Source organism: Oncorhynchus masou, chromosome 7, assembly GCF_036934945.1.
Source record: "Oncorhynchus masou masou isolate Uvic2021 chromosome 7, UVic_Omas_1.1, whole genome shotgun sequence".
In the NCBI taxonomy this organism is placed as follows: domain Eukaryota; kingdom Metazoa; phylum Chordata; class Actinopteri; order Salmoniformes; family Salmonidae; genus Oncorhynchus; species Oncorhynchus masou.
Genome location: NC_088218.1, coordinates 23,215,626 through 23,239,665, shown reverse-complemented (window position 1 = coordinate 23,239,665; position 24,040 = coordinate 23,215,626). Strand labels below are relative to the sequence as shown.

The 24,040-nt window shown below is 46.3% G+C and overlaps 1 protein-coding gene across 5 annotated transcripts; it reads right to left on the bottom strand.

The window, feature by feature from the left end:
- Positions 1 to 1,634: 1,634 nt before the first annotated feature.
- Positions 1,635 to 22,922, bottom strand: LOC135543532 (alsin-like). Of its 5 annotated transcripts, none has more exons than XM_064970871.1 (35): positions 22,806 to 22,922; positions 22,130 to 22,234; positions 21,711 to 21,859; positions 20,537 to 21,519; positions 19,901 to 20,264; positions 18,434 to 18,605; positions 18,112 to 18,208; positions 17,940 to 18,017; positions 16,791 to 16,988; positions 16,426 to 16,651; positions 15,952 to 16,141; positions 15,741 to 15,806; positions 14,463 to 14,625; positions 14,231 to 14,362; positions 13,825 to 13,953; positions 13,611 to 13,634; positions 12,504 to 12,574; positions 12,149 to 12,215; positions 11,776 to 11,966; positions 11,584 to 11,649; positions 11,386 to 11,484; positions 11,047 to 11,211; positions 10,762 to 10,873; positions 10,558 to 10,635; positions 10,277 to 10,410; positions 9,917 to 10,081; positions 9,647 to 9,770; positions 9,212 to 9,369; positions 8,986 to 9,102; positions 8,438 to 8,614; positions 8,141 to 8,186; positions 7,987 to 8,048; positions 7,708 to 7,857; positions 6,016 to 6,112; positions 1,635 to 5,807 (listed from the first exon to the last, which is right to left on the bottom strand). In XM_064970871.1, the coding sequence occupies exons 2-35, from the start codon at positions 22,147 to 22,149 to the stop codon at positions 5,769 to 5,771; spliced, it is 5,109 nt and encodes a 1,702-aa protein (XP_064826943.1). In that variant the 5' UTR covers positions 22,150 to 22,234; positions 22,806 to 22,922; the 3' UTR covers positions 1,635 to 5,768. The 5 variants fall into 5 exon arrangements, with proteins under 5 accessions (XP_064826943.1, XP_064826944.1, XP_064826945.1 ...); XM_064970872.1 differs by having other exon boundaries at positions 14,219 to 14,362; positions 16,480 to 16,651; XM_064970873.1 differs by having other exon boundaries at positions 16,480 to 16,651.
- Between the last annotated feature and the right edge of the window lie 1,118 nt (positions 22,923 to 24,040).

Sequence of the window (24,040 nt, the reverse complement as noted above, 5' to 3'; positions counted from 1 at the left end):
CTGCTGGTAACAGGTCTTTTACTACGTAGCGAGCCGGAAAGAAAGGAGAGAAGAGCATAATCCTCTGTCTATCCCAGTTAATCCTGGGCAAGTGAGCCGTTGTCTCGCTCTCTCTCTCTCTCCGGAATTGACAGAAGCGTGTCCAACCTGCTGCTGGCCTGTCCAAGGCTATGCTACAGCTCTGCTCCCAAAGCTTCAACTCTTTCTGCTTATAAAACCCACCAGACCGTGGCCCGATAAAGCTTGCGTCCTAAATGGCACCCTTTTCCCTATACAGTGCACTACTTTTGACCAGGGCCCTGGAGGGCTCTGGTCAACAGTTGTGCCCTATATAGTGAATAGGGTGCATTTGGGATGCAACCATGGCCACACAGCTACCCTGTGTTGAATAGAGGGAAAAGAGGGGATATCCCACAGTGTGTAATTAAACACATCACTGTACTGAGCTCCCAACAGCTGGAGGAGATGGGGACAGAACATGATGATGTCATTATATATTTTAGTACCCTACAACTACTTTTGCTTCTCTAACCATACAAATGATCATGGAAGTCTGTCGCACACTTGTCTCCTTGCTGTGGATTTATTAGACTTATTTGATCAGAAACTGGTGGCCGATGGTGATTTTTGAAGTAATCTGCCAGGGAAAAATATGATTTCATGTTGAGGACAATCCAGAATTGATTTTAGAGATGAACTTTAACCTAAGATTATCATGCTGCACTGTAAAAAGCTTTGGCTTTAAAAATTCTTATTTTTGTATTGTCATTAATTTACCCTCCGTCTGGGTAGCCTTTTAGGAAGAGAAATAGGTCAAAGCTAGAGGATTATCAGCAGCACTAGAGATATTTACGAAATAGTTATCTTTGACGTCTAATGTGACTGTTAAAACCAAAGCATTATTATTATTATCATCATGTTTATTTGTAAGGGATCGTGTACAACATTCCATTGCACCAGATTTAGCTAGATAGCTAATTTTCATCTGTAGTCCTTGGGCAGAAAACAATCAACATTAATACATCAATACAATGCTACAGTATAACACACTATATAGGTATGCATATGAGATGAATAATGTAAGGTAAGTAACATTATTCATCTCATATGCATACCTATATACTGTACTCTATATCATCGACTGCATCCTTATGTAATACATGTATCACTAGCCACTTTAACTATGCCACTTTGTTTACATACTCATCTCACATGTATATACTGTACTCGATACCATCTACTGTATCTTGCCTATGCTACTCTGTACCATCACTCACTCATATATCCTTATGTACAGATCACACGATTCAACATTGTTTTTTAGAGTTCCCAGTTGTCTTGCCAGACTTTGATGACACAGTTTGATGACAAAATTTGCACACAAAGGACCACCTTGTCACACAACATATCTGTTGGATTGTGTTGTGTGACAAAACTGCACATTTTAGAGTGGCCTTTTATTGTCTCCAGTACAAAGTGCACCTGTTTTATGATCATGCTGTTTAATCAGATTCTTGATATGCCACACCTGTCAGGTGGATGGATTATCTTGGCAAAGGAGAAATGCTCACAACCAGGGATGTAAACAAATTTGTGCACAACATTTGAGATAAATATGCTTTTTGTGCAAATGGAACATTTCTGGGATCTTTTATTTCAGCTCATGAAACATGGAAAATTTCAGAAAATTATGTCATGGCTTTAGAAGCTTCTGATGGGCTAATTGACATCATTTGAGTCAATTGGAGATGTACCTGTGCATGTATTTCAAGGCCTAGCTTCAAACTCAGTGCCTCTTTGCTTGACATCATGGGAAAATCAAAAGAAATCAGCCAAGAAATCAGAAAAAAAACTGTAGACCTCCACAAGTCTGGTTCATCCTTAGGAGCAATTTCCAAATGCCTGAAGGTACCATGTTCACATGTACAAACAATAGTAGGCAAGTATAAACACCATGGGACCCAGCAACCGTCATACCGCTCAGAAAGGAGACACATTCTGTCTCCTAGAGATGAACGGACTTTGGTGCGAAAAGTGCAAATCATTCCCAGAACTACAGCAAAAGGACCTTGTGAAGATGCTGGAGGAAACAGGTACAAAAGTATCTATATCCACAGTAAAACGAGTCCTATATCAACATAACCTGAAAGGCCGTTCAGCAAAGAAGAAGCCACTGCTCAAAAACCACCATAAAAAAGCCAGACTATGGTTTGCAACTGCACATGGGGACAAAGATCATACTTTCTGGAGAAACGTCCTCTGGTCCGATGAAATAAAATAGCTCTGTTTGGCCATAATGACCATTGTTATGTTTGGAGGAAAAAGGGGGAGGCTTGCAAGCCGAAGAACACCATCCCAACCGTGAAGCACGCGGGTGGCAACATCATGCTGTGCTCGTGACACTGTCAGCAATTTATTTTGAATTCAAGGCACACTTAACCAGCATGGCCACCACAGCATTCTGCAGCGATACGCCATCCCCTCTGGTTTGCACTTAGTGGGACTATCATTTGTTATTCAACAGGACAACAACCCAACACAGCTCCAGGCTGTGTAAGGGGTATTTGACCAAGGAGAGTGATGGAGTGCTGCATCACCCGACCTCAACCCAATTGAGGTGGTTTGGGATGAGTTTTTTTTCATTTAACCCTTATTTTACCAGGTAAGTGGACTGAGAACACATTCTCATTTACAGCAACGGCCTGGGGAATAGTTAGAGGAGAGGAGGGGGATGAATGGGCCAATTGTAAGCTGGGGATGATTAGGTAACCGTGGTGGTATGAGGGCCAGATTTGGAATTTAGCCAGGACACCGGAGTTAATACTCCTACAATATGTTTCATGGGATCTTTAGTGCCCAGAGAGTCAGGACACCCATTTAGTGTCCCATCGAAAGACAGGACCCAACACACGGCAATATCCCCAATCACTGTCCCCTGGGGCATTGGGATATTTTTATTTTGACCAGAGGAAAAAGTACCTCCTACTGGCCCTCCAACACCACTTCCAGCAGCATCTGGTCTCCCATTTAAGGACTGACCAGGAGCGCTGTGAAAGAAACACAGCCAACGAGTGCTCAGCATATATGGGAACTCCTTCAAGACTGTTGGAAAAGCATTCCAAGTGAAGCTGGTTGAGAGAATGCCAAGTGTCCAAAGCTGTCAAAGCAAAGGGTGGCTACATTGAATAATCTAAAACATATTTTGATTTGCCCAGTTCCACCCGGGCAAGCATAATGACACCAGAACAGCTGCTCACCAATTTGATGGCTCCAACGCAGTTCCAGTTCCACTTGACACCACCAAAACATCCTCTGATTGAATCTAAGCCTGTCACACAGTCAACTCCTTACTGTGGACTTATTTACCAATGTTTCATCAAACATCAGAAACTGGTTGTTGATGGTGATTTATGAAGTAATTTATTAATCCAAAGTTCTTGCTGCACTTTAAAAGGCTTTAAAAAGTTATTTTTGTATGGTCATTAATTCACCCCCTGCCTCTAGCTTTTTAGAAATGGGACAAAGCTTAGAGGATTGTCAGCAGCACTACAAATATTTACAAAACAGTCACCTTTGGTTTTAACAGTCAGATTAGAGGCCAAAGTATCTAAACAATTAAACCAAACTAACAGGGAACAGACGGTTGACTTTTTAAAGGCAAATTTACAGACACAAATGTCATTTAAAAGGGAAATTTGTCAGCTCTCTTTATTGCCCTCTTTACATTAAGATGTACATTAGACAAAATGTTGACATCATTCCCCTAAAAAAGACCAACGTGACAACATACAGATAACGCTACCCAATTTAACACACCTTAACCTGGAAGTACAAGCAGTCACATTATAATCTATGAAGGAAGATGTATGTTAGTCAGTCTATGGGTCAAACACTTGATACATTTCCTATGATGCAGCACCTCATGTCATGTGTTTCAGGTGTAAACAAATATACAGAAATAACCAGTCCTTGCCAAAAGAATTATTGGGGAAAATGGAGGTAAATCTTGGAATGACCATAGAAATTACAAACAAGCTGAATAAAGAGTTAACCAAATACCAGGCTACAATCAAATTCTGTTTAAAATAGCAATTCTTATGTACTGCGTGTTCCATCAAACACTCAATTTATAGTTGTAACAAACTATATTCCCCAGATTAATAATTCTGCCTAGATTTGAGATATAAAAAAAAGAAAATTGCTTTTGGTAGACTTCAATGTCACTGTATAACCAGTCTAACCGTCACAATGCCACTACAGCATGATCAGCCCCCAACTAGTTGAACAGAGACAGTTTCTTCAGGGTAGTGATTGCCTTGCAGGTAGGAACAAATACTGCATCATACTGTCACAAGACAGGCTGCATGAAAGGAGCACACCAAACAAATACATTAACAATATTGCTTCCTGGTAATAGCCTCCATCTGATTTGACGAACCCCAAACAGGAACATTACATGAGCTATATTGCAAGAAGAGATTTATAACAAAAAAAAGAAACAGTCTTCTACTGTGTGTTACCCATCAAATGTCAACATTTCATATAGGTGTTCATTTGAATTCCAGCTCTGGTGTACAATAACAAAGTGACCTGAAAAAAACCAACACCTTGTAGCATTATAAATACCGCACAAACAGAGTGGTTATAAATACATATGACGCAGTACGAATGGAAATATTTTAAAAGGCTAGCATTTGAGGTGCACATTAGCTGGCTGTCATTTAACTGCATCACATGAGACACATTAGAGCGTCACCCAACCTCACATCTTCAAAAATCACCTGAATACAGAGCTGGATATTTCAGATTCCCCCCCCCCCCAGAACAATGAACACAACTATAACACCAAAACTGTACCGAGTGTGCATTTGACATTTCAACTACAAAACAACTTCATCTGGTGTTGCTCTGAGTGAGCGCAGGCTAGCGATCCGTACACAGCCTCAGATATCACAGAGTTTAAATCCTTTTTCGTGTTTTAAGTGGCATCAATGTGACGTATTGCATTGGTCCATTAAATAACATGTGCTTTTGAGGGCTGAGGTCCAATGGAAGTTGCCACCTCACACTGTACATACAGGATGGTGTCTTGTTATTAGACAGGCTCCAAGTTCAGGGTGAGTCTCACTTGGATTTTAAACGTTGCAGTTTCTCTTCATAGACTTCCATTTCACTAACAGAGCTGGGTGACAAACGAGGCGGTTATCATCTCTGCCACTACTGTAGTGCGAATAGGAAATAGCCAGTCATATTCACAACAGTCCACGATCAAGCTAAAACTCCACTGGCTCGGCGCACATCACAGTAAGCCCCTATTCCAGACGGCTTCAAGGAGCAGAATCCTTCATTCAGGGGCTAAGGAGTCACAAAGCCTATGGACAGATGAACTGGCCAAACTGCCAATACAGTTTTACAACACCTTGGGTTTACAGAGGTCAACCTGATCAATCAAGTAGGTGTATGAGCCTGACGACATGGTCACCAAAAGGTAGTGGTTAGAGCGGGGAGCTGTGTAGTGTGTGTGTGTGTGTTTACGTATGTGTGTGTAAGCGCATGCGTCAGTATATGTGTGTATGTAAGGGGGAGGAGGTCCTGCTACAGGGGAACAGATGGACAGTCAGCAGCCTGTCTGTCAGTCATCGTGACCCTCCTGTGACGACCCTGAGACAGCATCACTCCAAACCTCTCCGATCCCTGCCCTCTAATTGGCTGACTGCCACTTTACATAGAGCTGCTGCAGTATACAGTACAGAGATTCTCTGTGGTTCTTAAGTGGTCTTCTCATGCTGGATCTGATAGTAACACGCCTGACGGACAGGGAAATAAAAATGAATATATTATACAGATAGTTAGATTCATTTATTCCCTATGAAGCAGTGTGTTAAAGTGTGAATCGATCACATTAATATGTTATGAGTATCTGAATAAGTTGAGTTTGAGTGCATGCATTTGGATGGTATCTGCCATAGAATGTATGCTGTGTGTGTGTGTGTGTGTGTATGTGTGTGTGTATACCTTGAGTGTGGTGAACATGATGCCGTGTTCTCCGTGCTGTACACAGGGGTCCATCAGGTCCTCTATCAGACTCACCTCTGACCCCAGGTTCCTGATCCTTAAAAGAAACAGCCTTGGTTAACACAACGCAACCAGTCAAAAGTTTGAATGAACACCTACTCATTCAAGGGTTTTTCTTTATTTATTTATTAAAACTATTTTCTACATTGTAGAATAGTGAAGACATCAAAATTATGAAATAACACATGGAATCATGTAGTAACCAACAAAGTGTTAAACAAATCAAAAATATTTTATATGAGATTCTTCAAAGTAGCCACCCTTTGCCTTGACAGCTTTGCACACATGGCATTCTCTCAACCAGCTACACCTGGAATGTTTTTCCAACAGTCTTGAAGCGGAGCATTTGTTGGCTGCTTTTCCTTCACTCTGCCCTCCAATTCATCCCAAACCATCTCAATTGGGTTGAGGTTGGGTGATTGTGGAGGCCAGATCATCTGAAGCAGCATTCCATCACTATCCTTCTCCTCAAATACCCTTTACACAGTCTGGAGGTGTGTTGGGTCATTGTCCTGTTGAAAAACAAATGATAATCCCACTAAGCCCCAACCAGATGGGATGGTGTATCGCTGCAGAATGCTGTGGTAGTCCTGCTGGTTAAGTGTGCCTTGAATTCTAAATTATTCACAGACCATCAAAGCACCCACACATCTCCTCCTCCATGCTTCAAGGTGGGAACCACACATGCGGAGATCATCCCTTCACCTACTCAACATCTCGCAAAGACACGACGGTTGGAACCAAAAGACTCAAATTTGGACTCAGACCAAAGGACAGATTTCCACCACAATGTCCATTGCTTGTGTTTCTTGGCACAAGCAAGTCTCTTCTTATTGGTGTCCTTTAGTGGTTTCTTCTTCAGCAATTCGACCACGAAGGCCTGATTCACACAGTCTCCTCTGAACAGTTGCTATGTGTTTTACTTGAACTCTGAAGTATTTATTTGGGATGAAATTTCTGAGGCTGGTAACTAATGAACTTGTCCTGAGGCAGAGGTAACTCTGGGCCTTCCTTTCCTGTGGCGGTCCTCATGAGCCAGTTTCATCATAGTGCTTGATGGTTTTTGCAACTGCAGTTGAAGAAACATTCAAAGTGCTTTACATTTTCGGGATTGACTGACCTTCATGTCTAAAATAATGATGGACTGTCTTTGCCATAATATGGACTTGTTATTGTACCAAATAGGGCTATCTTGTGTATACCAACATTACCTTGCCACAACGGATTGGCTCAAACGCATTAAAATATATTCCACAAATTAACAAGGTACACCTGTTCACTGAAATGCATTCCAGGTGACTACCTCATGAAGCTGGTTGAGAGAATGCCAAGCGTGTACAAAGCTGTCAAAGGCAAAGGGTGGCTACTTTGAAGAATCTCAAATATATTTTGATTTGTTTAACAATTTTTTGGTTACTGCATGATTCCATGTGTGTTATTTCATAGTTTTGATGTCTTCACTATTATTCTACGATGTAGAAAATAGTAAAAATAAAGAAAAACCCTGGAATGAGTAGGTGTCCTAACTTTTGGCTGGTACTGTAAATATATTTGTAGTCCTGATTGTAATTTGATGAAAATCAGATTTCTGTGCATCTCTCAGGAACATAGTGTGTGTTCTCATTGACTCACCGGGCGCGCAGCACCACGTAGAGGAACACAGGAAACAGGTCGTCCATGGACCACAGGAAGTTATCCTCCAGAGATGACATCACTTCCTTTGTGATCTCCTCAAATGTCAGCTGGATTACCTGCAGCTTGTCGGATGGGGTGAACGTTGTGCTGACAAAAAAAAAAAAAAAAAAAAAAAAAAGTCTTAATACACATCAACCACATTGAACTGCAATATCATAAGAGTGCATGAGACCCATTCATTCATGAAGATATAGTACTGCTCTGGATAAAGCGTACCTGATCTGCTGCAAGGTCTCCGTTGCAGAGGCAAAACAGGCGTCTTTTGTGCTGGACACAACCTAGAAAGAGGACAATCTAACATGTACTTGATGTAATGTTGTAATTCACCCACAGGAGGGCAGTGTGATTCAGAATGTACTTAGTGTCATACCTCAGTCTTCTCCCCCAGCACTGGAACGGAAACTGGCCAAAACTTACTGAAAGCAAAAAGAGATGCATTTTAACATGTTAAGTTATAACTAGTTTTTTCCAGGTCAGGACAGTCGGGTTACATGATCGATAAAAAAAATCAAACTTGGGTCCTTTTCATTTAGCCTCGTACAACTATCCTGACCTCGCAAGCTTACATTCTGTTTCGCTACACGGATTCAACAGAATGTAAGATGGCGAGATCAGAAGAGTCTACTATTCATTCCCAACCTCATTGGTCAGTCCGAGAGAGACTCACTGTTGCACGCCGAGGAAGGCGAGCAGGGCCACGTCTGGCTGTTTGTTGAGGCGGAGGACACACTCCCAGTACACGTCGTCCTCCTTCTCCTTCTCCAGGGCGTACAGGGTGAAGAGAGGGGGGTAGAGACGAGGCAGCAACACCGGCAGGAGCAGAGCGGAGCTACTCACCACACGCCTGGGGAAACCACACACAGGACATCATTCAACACACATTCAGGGGCTTAAATACTTCATTTTTCTTCTGGAAGGAAACAGTATTTAAAGAACAAGTGACATGTGCTCTTTTTACATAAGACATACTGTAACGTAATCTTCTATAGTTTTGTACATAATCCTCCATAGGTAGCTCCCATTGGACCCTCCACTGCAAAACAGATCCATGATATAGCCGTGTTCTCAATCAAATAAACACCCAAATACATAGCCTACATATTTATCTAGAAGGCATCTAAGACTATGGATTCAGTTTATGACTGCTGCGTAGCCACACCACTGAAGACTCTCCACAGGCTCCAACCAGGGAGGGTGGATATGCTATGGTCATACCCAGGTTTGGGCGATTCTAGCTGGGTGTCTGCGCAGTTGGAGTCCTTCTTGTCCTGGGGGTTAGAGGATGGTTCAGGGATCGCTCCACCCTCCTCAGGCAGATCTGGAAACAGGAACCTGAAAGACCAACACGACACATTCAGTACAGCACATGGCTTAAACAGGCTAGCCTAGGGCCAAACTGAATGGAAAAATAGTATCCAACTGTTTAAGGCAACACACACACCTGACGAGCTGGAAGATGCGGGCCAGGTAGGACATGATCTCGTTGACAGCCTGCAGCAGAAGGCGGCGGTTGGCCCCCACCCCCACGTAGGTCATCCTGTAGACAGCCACCAGGGTCTCCAGCAGCCTGCCCAGGGGGTGCAGGGGCATGTCACATGCCTGGGGGGGGGGGGCACAGAATGGAGGACAGAGAAGGTTCATGTGTGAGTTTCGGGATATTCATGTTTTGTGGTGTTAAGTCAGAGGTTAGAACTAAAGAGTAAATCAGTATGAACAAGGACACCTCAAGACGACGGTTCAATCTCTTCACGATTATTAGAAAAACAACTTATCCCATACTGAAAGATATTGCTTGGCAGACACGTTGGTGCGTGGGTCCATTGGCTGAGGGGGATTAGGCGGGTGAGTAAGTCACCTGGGGGGGGCGTTGGCTCACCTTGATGAGGTAACGCCGGATACTGTCATACTTCTCCATGGTAACAGGACCAACATGCTGCTGAGGGATGAACTCCAGACTCTCCAGCATTCTGTTTTGAGTCCGACTCAGGTTCATCTCCGGGCTGCAACACACACACCAATATCACTTAGACTACTGTACGTGAATGACTGAGTGAGTGAGAAATAGTGAGTGAATGTGAGAGAGAGAGAGTGAAATAGCGAGTGAATGTGAGATGGAAGTACTGTGTGTGGTCTCTGTTCTCTCTACCTGTCTCTGTGCTGTCTCCTGCTGGTGGTCAAGGCTACAGCGATGTTCTCCCAGGCTCGTTGGTTCTCTCCCTGGCCAGGGGCCTCACAGCCCAGCCTCATCCAACACTCCTCAAACACTACCCTCCACTTCTCCTCCGAAGGCACTGCCAGGCGCCCCAGCTTACTGGAGACGCACATACAAGGAATTAATAAACATTTTCTATGTTCACATACACATTCACTTGACCGGGTTCATTTCAAAACGATCAAACCTTTTTTCAAGGCATAGATGCAAAAAGATGTCCTGCAGACAGACAGCCTAGCAATTTGCGTGTATGTATGTATGTAAAACCAATGGCATTGAATGGTAGAGACGTACACAGCGCGACCCTTGTCCCCGTCTGAGTCGTAGAGGTTGGGTTTGAAGAAGGATCCGGTGACCTTCAGGCCGGAGCCCCACTCCCCGGTGAAGGAGCCCTCAAAGTAGTCCCCATTAGGCATAGTCAGCACACCCTGAGAGATAGGGACAGCAATGTGCTGTATTATACACGTGTATGCTTAAAATGTATGTGGCGAAGCGAAAATGTGTATGAGTGCAAGCTGTGTGTGTGTGAGACAGACTGTTCAGGCTTGTTTGTGTGCCACTCCTCTTTCACTGACCTTTCCGTTGAGAGTCCAGTCCTCAGAGAACTCTCCTTCATATGTGGTGTTGTCCTCAGACAGCAGGACCCCTGTGCCCTGAGACAGCGAGAAATAATAAAAAAAATAAAGCAAAATGGAGGTGATCCTCTTCCTCTCCTCTAACACCTTGGTGCTAACGTTCAGCTAGCATCAGGAGGAAGAACCCCACTGACCAGAACTCACTTGCATCTTGTTGTTGTTGAAGGCTCCCTCGTAGTACAGGCCAAACTGGGTTACTATGACGCCCGTGCCCTGCCGCTGGTCATCCTGCCACATGCCCATGTACTTCTCTCCTCTGACGAAACAACACAGGTCACCACGTAACATCAGCACTTCAGATACACTAATACCCCTTTCACACTATCAATCCAACCCCAATCGTACTGAGCTAGCTGGATGCGTAACCAGGTCAGCTCGGTACGGTTTAGCACGGTAGGATGAAAAGGGTGGGCTGTAGCGGTCCACTACCTGGTGATGTCATCAAAGACGCCGTAGCCCGTCTTCTTGTCGTGCACCCATTGGCCGATGAAGACGCTGGGGGAGGAGGAGTTCAGCGTGCCGCTGCGCAGCATCCCGTGACCGTGGCGCATGTTGTCCTGGAACGAGCCCTCGTACAACTCACCTGTAGCATACCTGCATAGACGACAGTCACATTGGTAGGATACACAGCGGAAACCCTACAGCCGATGTACATAGACATGCCTGCAAACTCAGGGTCAAGCTTTTCTTTTTCTTTTTTTGTGATTTTTAACCTTAAGGGTCTTTGTTAAATAACGTTGAACTCTTCACAAAGCCAAACAGACTCACTTGTATGTTCCGATGCCGTGCATCTTCCCTTCTTTCCAGTGGCCTTGATAGTGGTCGTTCAGGTTCAACGTCTTGCTGGGCATAACGTAATCTCCAAAACTACGACCCATAAACAAATAGCAGAACAACGAGAAATGCCTTTATTTCTGACTAGGGTGATTGATACATTGATTTATTGATCGATTTACACTGACTGACCCATCCTCCAGTCCGTTCTTGAACGTCCCCGTGTAAAGTCTCCCATCAAGCCACTTCACCATACCCCTGGAAACACATACACAACAAGTCAGCGCTTTCCTACAACCCCCCAATTTTCAATGAATTGTGACTGTACAGAAGTGGAGCCAGAAGTACAAGATCCTGATTCCCTCCTTCCCCAGCTAGACCCACCTCCCATTGGGCTTGCCGGCCAGCCAGCGACCCTCGTAGGTGGCCTCCTTCAGACGGCTGTCCTTGTAGAAGGTGTAGGAGGCGGTCCGGGAGATGGGAGGCTCCGCCCTCTGCCCTGCCCCTGAGCCTGACTGCCCCGCTCCAGTCATGGCCTGGTCCACCGCCTGGTTGATTGAGCGAAGCCACTTGGCCTGGAGAACACAGGTCAGTTAGTCATATTGAAGTGAATTTAATTTAACTGAATGGGTTGTTACAGTCTGTCACCACACGCTCCACAAACAGAACCCAACTAGGCAGCTTTAGCTCTACAAAGACAACCACTACATACTTGTAACCTGAGCAGGTGAGTAGTGAAGCCTGGCTATTGGCCTACCTTCTCCATGGAAGAACAGGCCAACAGGGTGAAGGTCTCCTCAGGTGAGATCAACTTCAGTCCATGCCTGGATGGAACATAGCACAGCTCAGCTGAGGCAGCATTTCCCTAACTCGGTCCTGGGGACCCCAAGGGGTGCACGTTTTGGTTTTTGCCCTAGCACTACACAGCTGATTCAAATGATCAAAGCTTGATGATTAGTTGAATTAGCTGTGTAGTGCTTGGGAAAAAATAAATAAAAATTGTGCACCCTTTGGGGTCCCCAGGACCGAGTTTGGGAAACGCTGAGCTAAGGGGTCAATAACACACCAGTTAAACACTCTGATTGGACAGATAGGGTGATTGACAGACTCACAGGCCAGTGTTCTCCTCCGGGATGGGCTCGACCCACAGTGTGGCCAATGGGAAGACGTGGTGGGTGGAGAACTGCAGGAGAGGGAGGGGAGAGCGAGACCTCAGTATGCCGATACACTCAGCTACAGTACACTGGTTCAACAGTCAGGGAAGTAGTCAGGGCACTGGAGCTAACACAGTCAGATGACCTAGGAGATGCCAATATGCATGGCACACGGAGAGGCGAGGGCGACAGGGCACGAGGCAGGCCGACAGACACAGCACACATAAGGTGGAACCGACAGGGACTAAAAACGCTCACTACTTCATCAAAACACAAGAAAATGCTCTCCTGGGAATGAAACATAAATCAAAAAGTAACAGAAACGGTTTAAGAGAAGAGAACCTGAGACGGCTGATCCTCACGTGTTGTGTCACATGGTTTCAGAGTAATGACAACTAAGGCTCCAGATAGCAAAAAATACAAATTTAAAAAATGGGCCAAAAGGCATCTTAGTTAAATAACCAAGACGCACACGTTGGGAAGACCCAATAACGTCAGTCTTAACTTTTTAGATTTGTGTTTATATTGATGTCCATGTTGCTATGACTACGACGAGGTCATAGAAGTCGACAATATACTACAGAGAGCCTTAGTTATTAAAAAGTATCAGTTCAGCTTTAAAAACACACAGTATCCTGAGGCTAGCATCAGAGGGCAAGGGGACACTGGGCTCGGCTGAGGAGAAGCTGCACACTGTAGAGTGGTGTACAGACCCCGCTCTGGGGCTCCTGATGTTCAGGAGCAGTTGTATTAGTTAAAGCCTGAGGGAGAAGGCAGAGAAGGTAAATAACCACCATTCTTGACTCTTTACTGCGAGCTTCAAGAAATCAAGGCTTATTCCAGCCAGGTGATAGTACACCATATGTGCATGAAGAAGATCAGAAAAACTGTGTGTCTGTCTGTGTGGGTGTTACTTCAAGCTGGGAAGCCAGTGTTTGTTGATTTAGGACAGGCAGAAGGTACCTAAAGAGCTGCTCCATCAAGCCTACATCCTAAGCCAAGCCCTGGCCACACGGGGGCGCTGCATATGACTAGGGGTCAGTACACTGGCTGCTGCATACTTACAAGGCTTTTATAGGGAACCACGCCCTGATAGGACAAAGACAAACACACAACTTGATAGGAGTCAGTCAACACACCAGATATATTCATATCAAATGCTCTGACGGTGTTAACTCTTTTATTTATTTTTTTAAGTGAAAGAAAGAACGAACGAACAAAAAGGACATTGGCACCTTTGTAAGAGCCAGCTGTAAGAGCTGTGAGGCGCTGTGTTTACCTGAGCGTGGACGAGTGCATCGTTGAAGAGGATGAACCAGTTGACAGAGAACCTTCCAGAGTTCTGTAGCGTCAGGGCCTTGTTACTGCTCTCACAGATCAGCCTCCGGCGGGGGTTACGCAGGGAATCCTAGAACAGCATCGCCAGGTTAAATGGGATAAGAGGTTGATAAACTGGAGATTTTGGGCTGAATAAAAGCTCTTATACCCATTTCACACTATGGAGCCAAACCCAAACCAAGCTGTACTGTGGTGGCCTGACTATAAATCCACCATAGTTGCTGGAACCATTGAAAGGACAATGTGAAAAGAAAATATCTGAGCGAGCACAGTATGGTTGGCATTGGCTCAATAGTGTGAATCTGGCACTGATTACTGTGGTCAAACCAACTGACCAGGCCACTGACCGTCATCTTGCCAGGGAAGCTCTTCCAGAAGTGGTACGTGTACTCTGCCTCCTTCCTCCTCCTCTTCAGATGAAGAGCCAGGGCCTCAAACTTAGAGCAGCCGTCCTGCAGCTTCTGGTAGTCCACTGAGCTCTGGAGAGACCGAGAGAGAGACACAAGAAAGTGAGAGTATGTATGAAGGTGTGTGTGAGCGTGTGTGTGTGCACGCCCCGGTCCTAGTTTCTCTACGTACCACCTCGAAGCAGGTTCCCAGTTTGAGCAGCAGCCTGCCATACTCGTGAAGGTGTCTCATGGGCAGGTAGAAGAGCGTCACCAACAGGTCACTCAGAGGAATGTTCTCCTCGCTGGACTCTGCCAGCCGCTGCAACAGCTCTGGACACTTCCCAAAGAATTCTCTGAGCAGAGGAACAGAAGATGGTGGAGGGGATGGAAGGAGGAGAGGGAGGACGGGAAGAGAGGAGAGATAGAAAAGGAAATAAGAGATGTCCTGTTTTAATTCACCGTTCCAGTTAAAAGCATGAGAAGGGTAATTCAGTCGCTCTTGGTTGAAGCCTTGATGAAGAAACACATTGGTTTATAATTAAGCAATAAGGCACCTCGGGGGTTTGTGGTATATGGCCAATATACCACAATGCAACACGGAGTCCCTAGATACAGCCCGTAGCCTGATATATTGGCCATATACCACAAACCCCGAGGTGCCCTATCGCTATTATAAACTGGTTATCCACGTAATTAGAATAGTATAAAAAAAAAAAAAATGTTTTGTCATACCCGTGGTACTGTCAGCCAATCAACATTAAGGACTCTTACCACCCGTTTCATAATTAAAAATAATCCATAAGAATGAATCCTTTGACTTTTCCCTTTCCAATTAAAGCTGCATGAGCTTCCTGAGTCTCGTGTGCAGAATTACGAGGCATCAAACAGCTGTCTTCTGACACAGGCCTAGGTCAATGTCAAGGATAATGACAACACAGGCCTAGGTCAATGTCAAGGATAATGACCACACAGGCCTAGGTCAATGTCAAGGATAATGACCACACAGGCCTATGGCAATGTCAAGGATAATGACCACACAGGCCTAGGTCAATGTCAAGGATAATGACCACACAGGCCTAGGTCAATGTCAAGGATAATGACCACACAGGCCTAGGTCAAGGATAATGACCACACAGGCCTGGGTCAAGGATAATGACCACACAGGCCTAGGTCAAGGATAATGACCACACAGGCCTAGGTCAATGCCAAGGATAATGACCACACAGGCCTAGGTCAATGCCAAGGATAATGACCACACAGGCCTAGGTCAATGCCAAGGATAATGACCACACAGGCCTAGGTCAATGCCAAGGATAATGACCACACAGGCCTAGGTCAATGCCAAGGATAATGACCACACAGGCCTAGGTCAATGTCAAGGATAATGAACATATAGTATAATGGGCACGCAAATGTTAAGGATAATAAGCTAGGGCTGCTAGATGTCCTAGTGTGTGTACACACTCACAGCGAGGGCTTGGCCAGAGCCTGGAAGCCCCCCATCACCAGGAAGTTACCCACAGAGCAGCAGTACCTGGCAGGGAGTGATGAGGAGGGAGAAGGAATGGAAAGAGGAGAGAAGGAGAGGTCATTATCCACACAGAACTGCATGGAAACAACATGTTAAAAACCAGTGGGAGTGTCAGACATTGTGCGTTTGTGTACACAACAGTACATACTCATTGTACGTGTCCAGGAAGATGCTGGCATGCTCCAGCATAACCAGGCTTTTAAACTCCCGGCGGCGGCGCAGGTTGGCGGTGAGGGAGGCAGAGTGCTGGCCAGTCAGGTGACACAGGCGGCTATAACACCTCACCAGGCTCCGTAGCAGCACTGTGGACGCCGGGCCGAGAGCTGTACTCAACGACTCTGAGGGGTAGACGGAGAACACACCATACATACACCTGTTAACAAACACTATGCGAAAGAACACACACATCCAAGAGAAATCAACCTAATACTTACTAACTTACTCTATTTCAGCACACCAATCATTGCAGGTCTGTACGAACAACAACATTATGAAAGCAAAATGTAAGTTTTATGCCAGATCTTTTTGAACACGGACCGTTCACTTTTCCTTGTTGCTTTTGATTGGACATGTTTACCGTTATAATAAAATAAAATAAACTCATCCGCCCTCTCTCCCTAACCTCTGACCCAAGGCCTCTGTCCAGCGGAGCTGTAGCTGCAGCAGTAGTTCTCACCCAGGTCCAACAGGGGACGCAGGATGTGGTTCTTCACAGAGCTCAGCTTGCAGTAGAACTTCCTCTCGGCAGTAGCCAGCTCATGGAGGCTGGCGATGAAACCCATGACGGTGCGGTCGGCTAGCGCCACGCAGCTCTGGCCCCCCGCAAACACACCGCTCACGTAGCCCAACTAAAACACGGATACACAAACCCACACACACACCACTGTCAGGCCAAATGGCAGTTGAAATCACGAAGCAGATGCTTACTACAATAAAAGACGAACATAGCAGGGGTTCAGTACTGTGTGTGTGTGATCCACTACTCACGTTCATGCAGAAGGGGAGCAGGACTGGTTGCTGGGTGTAGCTGTACCCCTCCGTCTGGTCCTGGGGTGTGTCCTGCACCCCCCCTCTGACCTGCTGTCCGCTATAGTAAAGGATGGGCTGATAACAGTCCCCATCGGCCAGGAGGAGGGTGTGCTGCGCCCCCGCACCCACGTCCCAGACACGGATCCCCTCAGACAGCTACAGGGTCACACCAGGGACAAACAGAGCAGATCAGATCACTGTACATAGTCTTGTGTTGCGCTAGGCTTCTACAACTCGGTGGCCTTGTGGTGTCAACCCCGAGAATGGAAGGTTGGGAGCTCAATCCCCGGCCGAGTCATACCAAAGACTGTAAAAATGGGACCTGACGCATCTCTGTTTGGCAATCAGCATTAAGGAGATAGATTGGAGGGAAGGCTCTGCGATAGACTAGTGTCTGTCCAGGGGGTGTATTTGTACATCAAGCTGCCTCATGCTACAGATAAAGGAGATACACGCCAAGGCTACTCAGGCTTATACAAACAGTCCTGCACAAATTCAATAGTTATATATTTGTCCTATGATATGCGATCACTGTAAGCAACGGAGGATGCTTTTCCATTGAGACTTAGCCCCACACCAGGGTGTCTCCTGTGTTTTATGTTAAGGTAGTCTTATTGTGTTTCTATCAGGAGGCTGGTGGCGAGCAGAAACAACAACCTCCGCATCATTCAAGACCGTTGCTTCGTGAGGTGTTCAAGTTCACAGTTAGTTAAATAAAAATCCGAAAATAACCCAGGGCTTGGCTCCAAGTCAGAGCAGGGCCGCTGAAGCCATGGCCCAGTGAGACGCAGGAGCCGGCGAGCGTTGAAGGAAACACTGGGTTAAATCCCCAGTGGAAATGTGGCGTTATTGTTCTACGACGGAGAGTGCTTTAAATCGCTGTTGCAGAGTTTATTCATGTGGGTATATAAGTTTAGCAGTGTTTCTCCTACTCCTTGTTTTCAGCAGCCGTGGCCAAGGTAGCAGGGAGCCAAAGAACACCCTTCACATGCATTGCCCAGCGGTGGGGCGTCGCTGCGGAATGAATAAAGGAGGAACACTGGCTTGGTGTGTGCTAATGATTACTGTATGGGCACCATTTTCCTCAATTAAAAGAAACACACTTACCTTGGCAAGGCGAGGGATAGTAGTAGGAGATGCCATGTGTCCCAGCTGGCCAGAGCTGTTACTACCCCAGGAGAAGACCTTGAACACACACGCACACAAACACACAAAATGTTCACACAGTTGGGAGGAATCCCTCAAGACTCCCACGAGGAGTGATAATGTAGTTTCTGACCTGGGACTGTGCAGTCAGGGCCAGGGAGTGATGTGCCCCAGCAGCCACAAGCACCACCTCCTTACTGCTCAGGCACTTGATGCACAGTGGCTGCAGCCTGCAGGTCAGAAACACCTCTCAGTCAACAACCAGGGCCAAAGCATTTCAGAGTAAGAGTGCTGATCTAGGATCAGGTCTGACCTGTCCATGTAATCTTATTTATCGCAAAAGCCAAACAGATTCTAGGTCAGATTCAGCGCTCATACTCTGATGCTTTACTGGCCTACACAACTGTCAATCATGGTTCTCATCCCCCAACGATTGATGTAGAGTGGGCACTGACCTGGGGAGGTTGTCCCCGTGGCCTAGCTGGCCCTCCTCGCCCCGCCCCCAGCTCCACACCTCGGTCTGCAGGGAGGGGAGCAGCTCCCCCGCCTCTGGGAGCCCTCCCACAAGGGTGAGGGGCACTGCTTGCACCCTGGGCCGGCTGGCCCTCCGCAGCAACCTGGGAGACACTACAGACGGAGACAGACCGATATGTTTCTTAAAAATGGTACATTTTCTACGCTTCCTCTCAAACCATGTTCAGTTACGGCGGTCAACTGCTGCTCTCTGTTCCACAGGTGAGTGTAAACAACTGTAAAGAAATGCTCAGGATGACTGGTTTAGTCATGGAGTGATCATCTACTCTGGAAATACAAAACATTTCTAAGCCTCTGCAATAACCCAGAAATGCAGCCCTCACAGCATCCTCCAGACGACGAGGCATTGAGCCCCGCTGGAGACAGGTACTGTGCCACAGTAAGAGTATGGGAGGGACTGTTAATGATGACAGACAGACCGAGACGGCACTGGGGAGGCATGGGTTGGTTGCTCCCACAGAGAGAGCCATCTGCCAGCCCAGAGAGAGAGCCATCTGCCAGCCCAGAGAGAGAGCCATCTGCCAGCCCAGAGAGAGAGCCATCTGCCAGCCCAGAGAGAGAGCCATATGCCAGCCCAGAGAGAGAGCCATATGCCAGCCCAGAGAGAGAGCCATATGCCAGCCCAGAGAGAGAGCCATATGCCAGCCCAGAGAGAGAGCCATATGCCAGCCCAGAGAGAGAGAGCAGTGAGCTGTCTATCCCCTTCTTGGCTGCAGCAGAGAGCTAATAATAATCATTTGGTGGGTGTTTTAATTTGTCCCGTTTCACAAGACATGTTCAAGCGTGTATTATACCCATGTGTCAAATTAGTTTCTTGCATATCCAAAATTCACTTAAGACAACCTCAGAGAGCTTGGGACAAATCCCGCCTTTCAGCTTTCACCCTACCAAAGTGACAATAGAAGATTGTGCCGTTACTGCAGGCCCTACCACTGACTGTTTCTCAAGAGATTATTAGGCCATCTTGCCTCCCCCACAGATATATATATATATCACACCGACTTCCCCAGCTCTCTCTCCTTCCCTCTCGCTCCCTTCTTCTCCATCTTATTCTCACACCCTCCTCTCTCTTTCTCTCTCATTCCTTACTGTAACCCTTCTGGTTAAGTCCTCACATTAATATGGCCTCACATTCCTCTATGGCGGAGTGCTTTAATCTCAGAACAAAAACCACCGTTCACTGAAAAAACCACATAACGTTACACACACACACTTCACAGCAATCCCAAACATACTGCATAGTACTGTAGTTCAGATGGACGTTCGATATGTTGCAGGCTGGATGAGTGGGGACACACACGCATACTTACACATCAGAGTATAGGAGGAAGATAAGGATAAGAGGCGATGAGCAGAGGAGGAGGATAAGAGACGAACAGCGTATCTACCCTGAGAGAGGAGTCCAGGCAGAGAGAGACGTCGACTCAGGCCCTCGGCTTCCTCCTCACGGATATCCCCCGTGCTGCAGCTCTTCTTCCCCTGCATGGACTCCTCCAGACGCACCCGCACCTCCGCGGGTCCCCCAGGAAACCCACCGGGTACTCCACCGGGTACTCCTGCTACACCCCCAACCCCAGGGTAGTAGTAGTTAATCATCTTCTTCAGGGACAGAGCCTCGTAGGTGGAGACCACTCTCTCGCCCACGGCGGAGGCACAGGATGAGACCAGGTTGTTGAGGGCAGAGCTGGTGGTCACTGGCATGACCCCGGGAATGAGGTCAGAGGTCAGGAGGTCAAGGCTATCTGCTGGGGGCTGAAACAAACACAAGGTGCATTAGGCAACACGCAAAAGAAAACGGACAGAAACAGGAAGACTTCCTATGACCTGTAAGAAAAGCACATTTTAGTTATCCTTGCAAAAATGTTTTACCTTTGCGTGCCTTAATGAACACAACCCAGGAAACACAGCGTGACAGCTCTGTCACTTTTCAAAGACCTCAAACTACAAGAAAGTCAATTTGTCACCCACCAAGTACGCAAAAATGGGTAGCTTTAGGCTTAAAGCATCAACTCATCACTACTAACCTGAAAACTTGCTCCTGCTATGGTCATCTTGGCAGTCTCCTCAGCCAAAGAGGTGTCAGACAGTTTCTTGAGATATTCTTTCACTGCCTGATCATCAGGGTCGGGGGAGTTCCGAGACCCTGCACCCCCCACACCTCGATCAGAGTCTGTCCCAGAAGCAGAGATGTCAGCATCTGTGGTGGTCAAGACTTCCCCATTCTGTGCCACTGTCCTCCCCCTCTCATAGTATGTATGTTCTGTTATGGAGGGATGGGGACCTGGCGCTGGGGCAGAGGTATGAGAGGAGAGGGGCTCTGAAGGGGAGCTCAGAAGCCCTAGTGGAGGGGACCTTCCAGGCCCCAGCCTGGCCTCTCCTTCAGCCAGCAACTCCACCCCTAGGGGGCAGTAATGACTATCTGAGATAATGACGTGGTCCTCCTTGTCCGTCATGGTGTAGAGCAGCTGGTTGCACTGGCCACACTTGTCTGGTATGGGCCGCCGGGACTCCTGAGGTGGTAGGCAACGCACCAAGGCAAGGCTGTGGAAGGCCCCACAGGCCACCTGAAGGACGTGTCTGCCCACCAGGTGCTCCACCTTTAGGGGCTTCCAAACGGGGAAGATGGTGGTGACCAGGCCCAGCTGGCAGCCGCTGCCCCAGGCCCACACCTCGTGCTGGGCAGAGAGAGCAAGGGAGTGCTGCTCCCCGCAGGCCAGCTCCAGGACCCGGATGGTATGGGGGGGGCTGGTGTCGGGGTCCATGACAGCCACTGGAGTAGGGTTGGGGACTACAGTGAGGCTGGACAGGCCACACTGGCCGAACGAGTTCTCCCCCCACATGTGGACCCCACCGTCCTCAGTAAGCGCTCCGCTATGGAAACTGCCCGCTGCCACGGCGACCACGCGCTGGCCACTGAGAGCGCTCTCTAGGACAGGCTTCAGGGGGTCCACCTCCGACACCTGGCTCTGTTTCCATGGGAACTCACCAAAGCTGTACACCTGCCCGCCTAAATACATCACAACATTCCAGTTTTTAGACAAGAGGATCTGTTAGAAATGATTGCCAGTAGTATGTGTACATAAGTAACTAAAAAAAAAACAAAGCAAAATAAATTTATATTTTAGTTATAGATCAAGCAGGCTAATCATAAATGTCAGAGTTTTGCCATTATAGCAAAGGCTGTCCATTGACTCTCACCCTCCACCAGTAGAACCCCATGGCGTGTCCCCAGTGCAGCCTGCAGCACAGGCCTGGACAGGAGCACTCTCTCTGGGGTGACACTATAGGAGTAGCCCTTCCAGGTGTGGAGCGACCCTCGCTCCCCTGAATTGTCCTCCTCACCAGAGCTGTAGAATACATACAGAAGTAGACAGTCAGTCAAACAGACAGACAGACTTTGACAAGTCATGTCTGAAGGATTCTGAACCACACTGATAAAGCATACATTGTTTTTGAATTACCAAGACAAAACATGCCCTGGAACAGAAGTTATAGTAGCTAGCTAGAAAAACAACAATAGCTTTGTGAGGACATAGACTTACACGAAGAATATTATTTGTTGTCATACGATGATCACATAACATTTATTGACAACACCCTACCTACGGGCTACATACCTTTTCCTCTGGGACTCCATCACTGAGATTTATCCATGGCAATGCTGATGCATAGACTGGTGAAATTCAACTTGAAAAACTCCAAATCCGTTTCTAAATTCAGCCCTGTATCGAATACGGTAAACAACATTGGACACAAGACAACTTACATAAATGACTAACTAATGGTAACACTGCCTAACTGAATTGCATACAGACCCTACAGGTAGCTAGGGTGGCTTCAGAATAACCAGCACGAGTGACAGTACGCGAAAGCTTGTGTTGTTGACAGGAGAGAGAGAAATTCTCTTTTCACGGTTCACATGGCTAGCTGTCAATCATGTGGGAGTGAGGTAAACTAGCTAACACTGACCCCCCCCTATTTGAGTAGCCAGGTAACTAACGTTAGCTAGATACGATTAGCTATTTATTTGATGAAATACTATTTTCAGTCCATTAGCTAATGCGTTTGCTTGAAATGACGCAACTAGCTAGGAGGATCACGTCATGCCATAATTACTAGATGCCTACCAAAGCCTTTGACAGTCTAAGTATTGTATTGACTTCGTTATAGTCTCCGTATAACTAACGTTAAATAGCAACTCGGAGCTGACATGTATCCTCCCACTTGCTCCTTGTACTGTAGCTACTAACCATGTATTATTTACAATCTGAGATACAATTGTCTTTCACTTACCGGTCCCCAGACCATATCCATTTTTCATAAACCTGTGAAATGTACAGCGACTGAATCATGCAAGGGATTAGCTGGCTAGCTAATTGCTATCCTTTTTATTTTCGCTTTGTCGTTGTGACCACAAGTTGAACGGAAGCCGAGAGGCCTCAAAGCGTGCGTATTTTCTTGCCTCTCAAAAAATAAATTATAACATCGATTCTGTCAAGTAGCTTAGCTTTGTTAGCTATCTATTTTGAAATACACCAGATATGGAATTCTGCTGTTTAACACTGTAATTTCCTATTTGATTAATGTGTGTCAATGTCAAGGTGAAAAACGGGTGCAGGTACAAGGTGCAGGTAGGTGATACGTTTTTTTTTTCAATTAGTACATTTTGGAAAAATATAGCTGCGAGCAGCAATGATCGGGGTCCACAAGATGAGAAAGGACAATATCAGTTGGATAACAAAGCAAGCACTCTGTCATGTAGGAACTATCTTTCTTTATGTGCAATCAGTGAAAAAAATATGATAAGTATTTTTAGATTTAGAGTATGTGCAAACGTGTATCTATAGGTACAGTGCAGTCATATTTGAATGACTCTAAATACAAAATCTGGAGTGACTCTGACATACAGTGGGAAGAAAAAGTATGTGAACCCTTTAGAATTACCTGGATTTCTGCATGAATTTAAATTAGATTTTCATCTAAGTCACAACAATAGACAAACAGTCTGCTTAAACTAATAACACATAAACAATTATAATTGTGCATGTCTTTATTGAACACACCTTATAAACATTCACAGTGCAGGAACCCTTGAATTTAATAACAGGTTGTTTTTTTGTTTGTTGAAATATACCCTTTTTTCAATTGTTAGTAGCTACTATCTTGTCTCATTGCTACAACTCCCGTACGGGCTCGGGAGAGACAAAAGTTGAAAGTCATGCGTCCTCCAATACACAACCCAACCAAGCCAAACTGCTTCTTAACACAGCGCGCATCAAACCCGGAAGTCATACCAATGTGTCGGAGGAAACATCGTGCACCTGGCAACCTTGGTTAGCGCGCACTGCGCCCGGCTCGCCACAGGAGTCGCTGGTGCGTGATGAGACAAGGACATCCCTACCGGCCAAGCCCTCCCTAACCCGGACAACGCTAGGCCAATTGTGTGTCGCCCCACAGACCTCCCGGTCAAAGCCTGGGCGCAAACCCAGAGTCTCTGGTGGCACAGCTGGCGCTGCAGTACAGCGCCC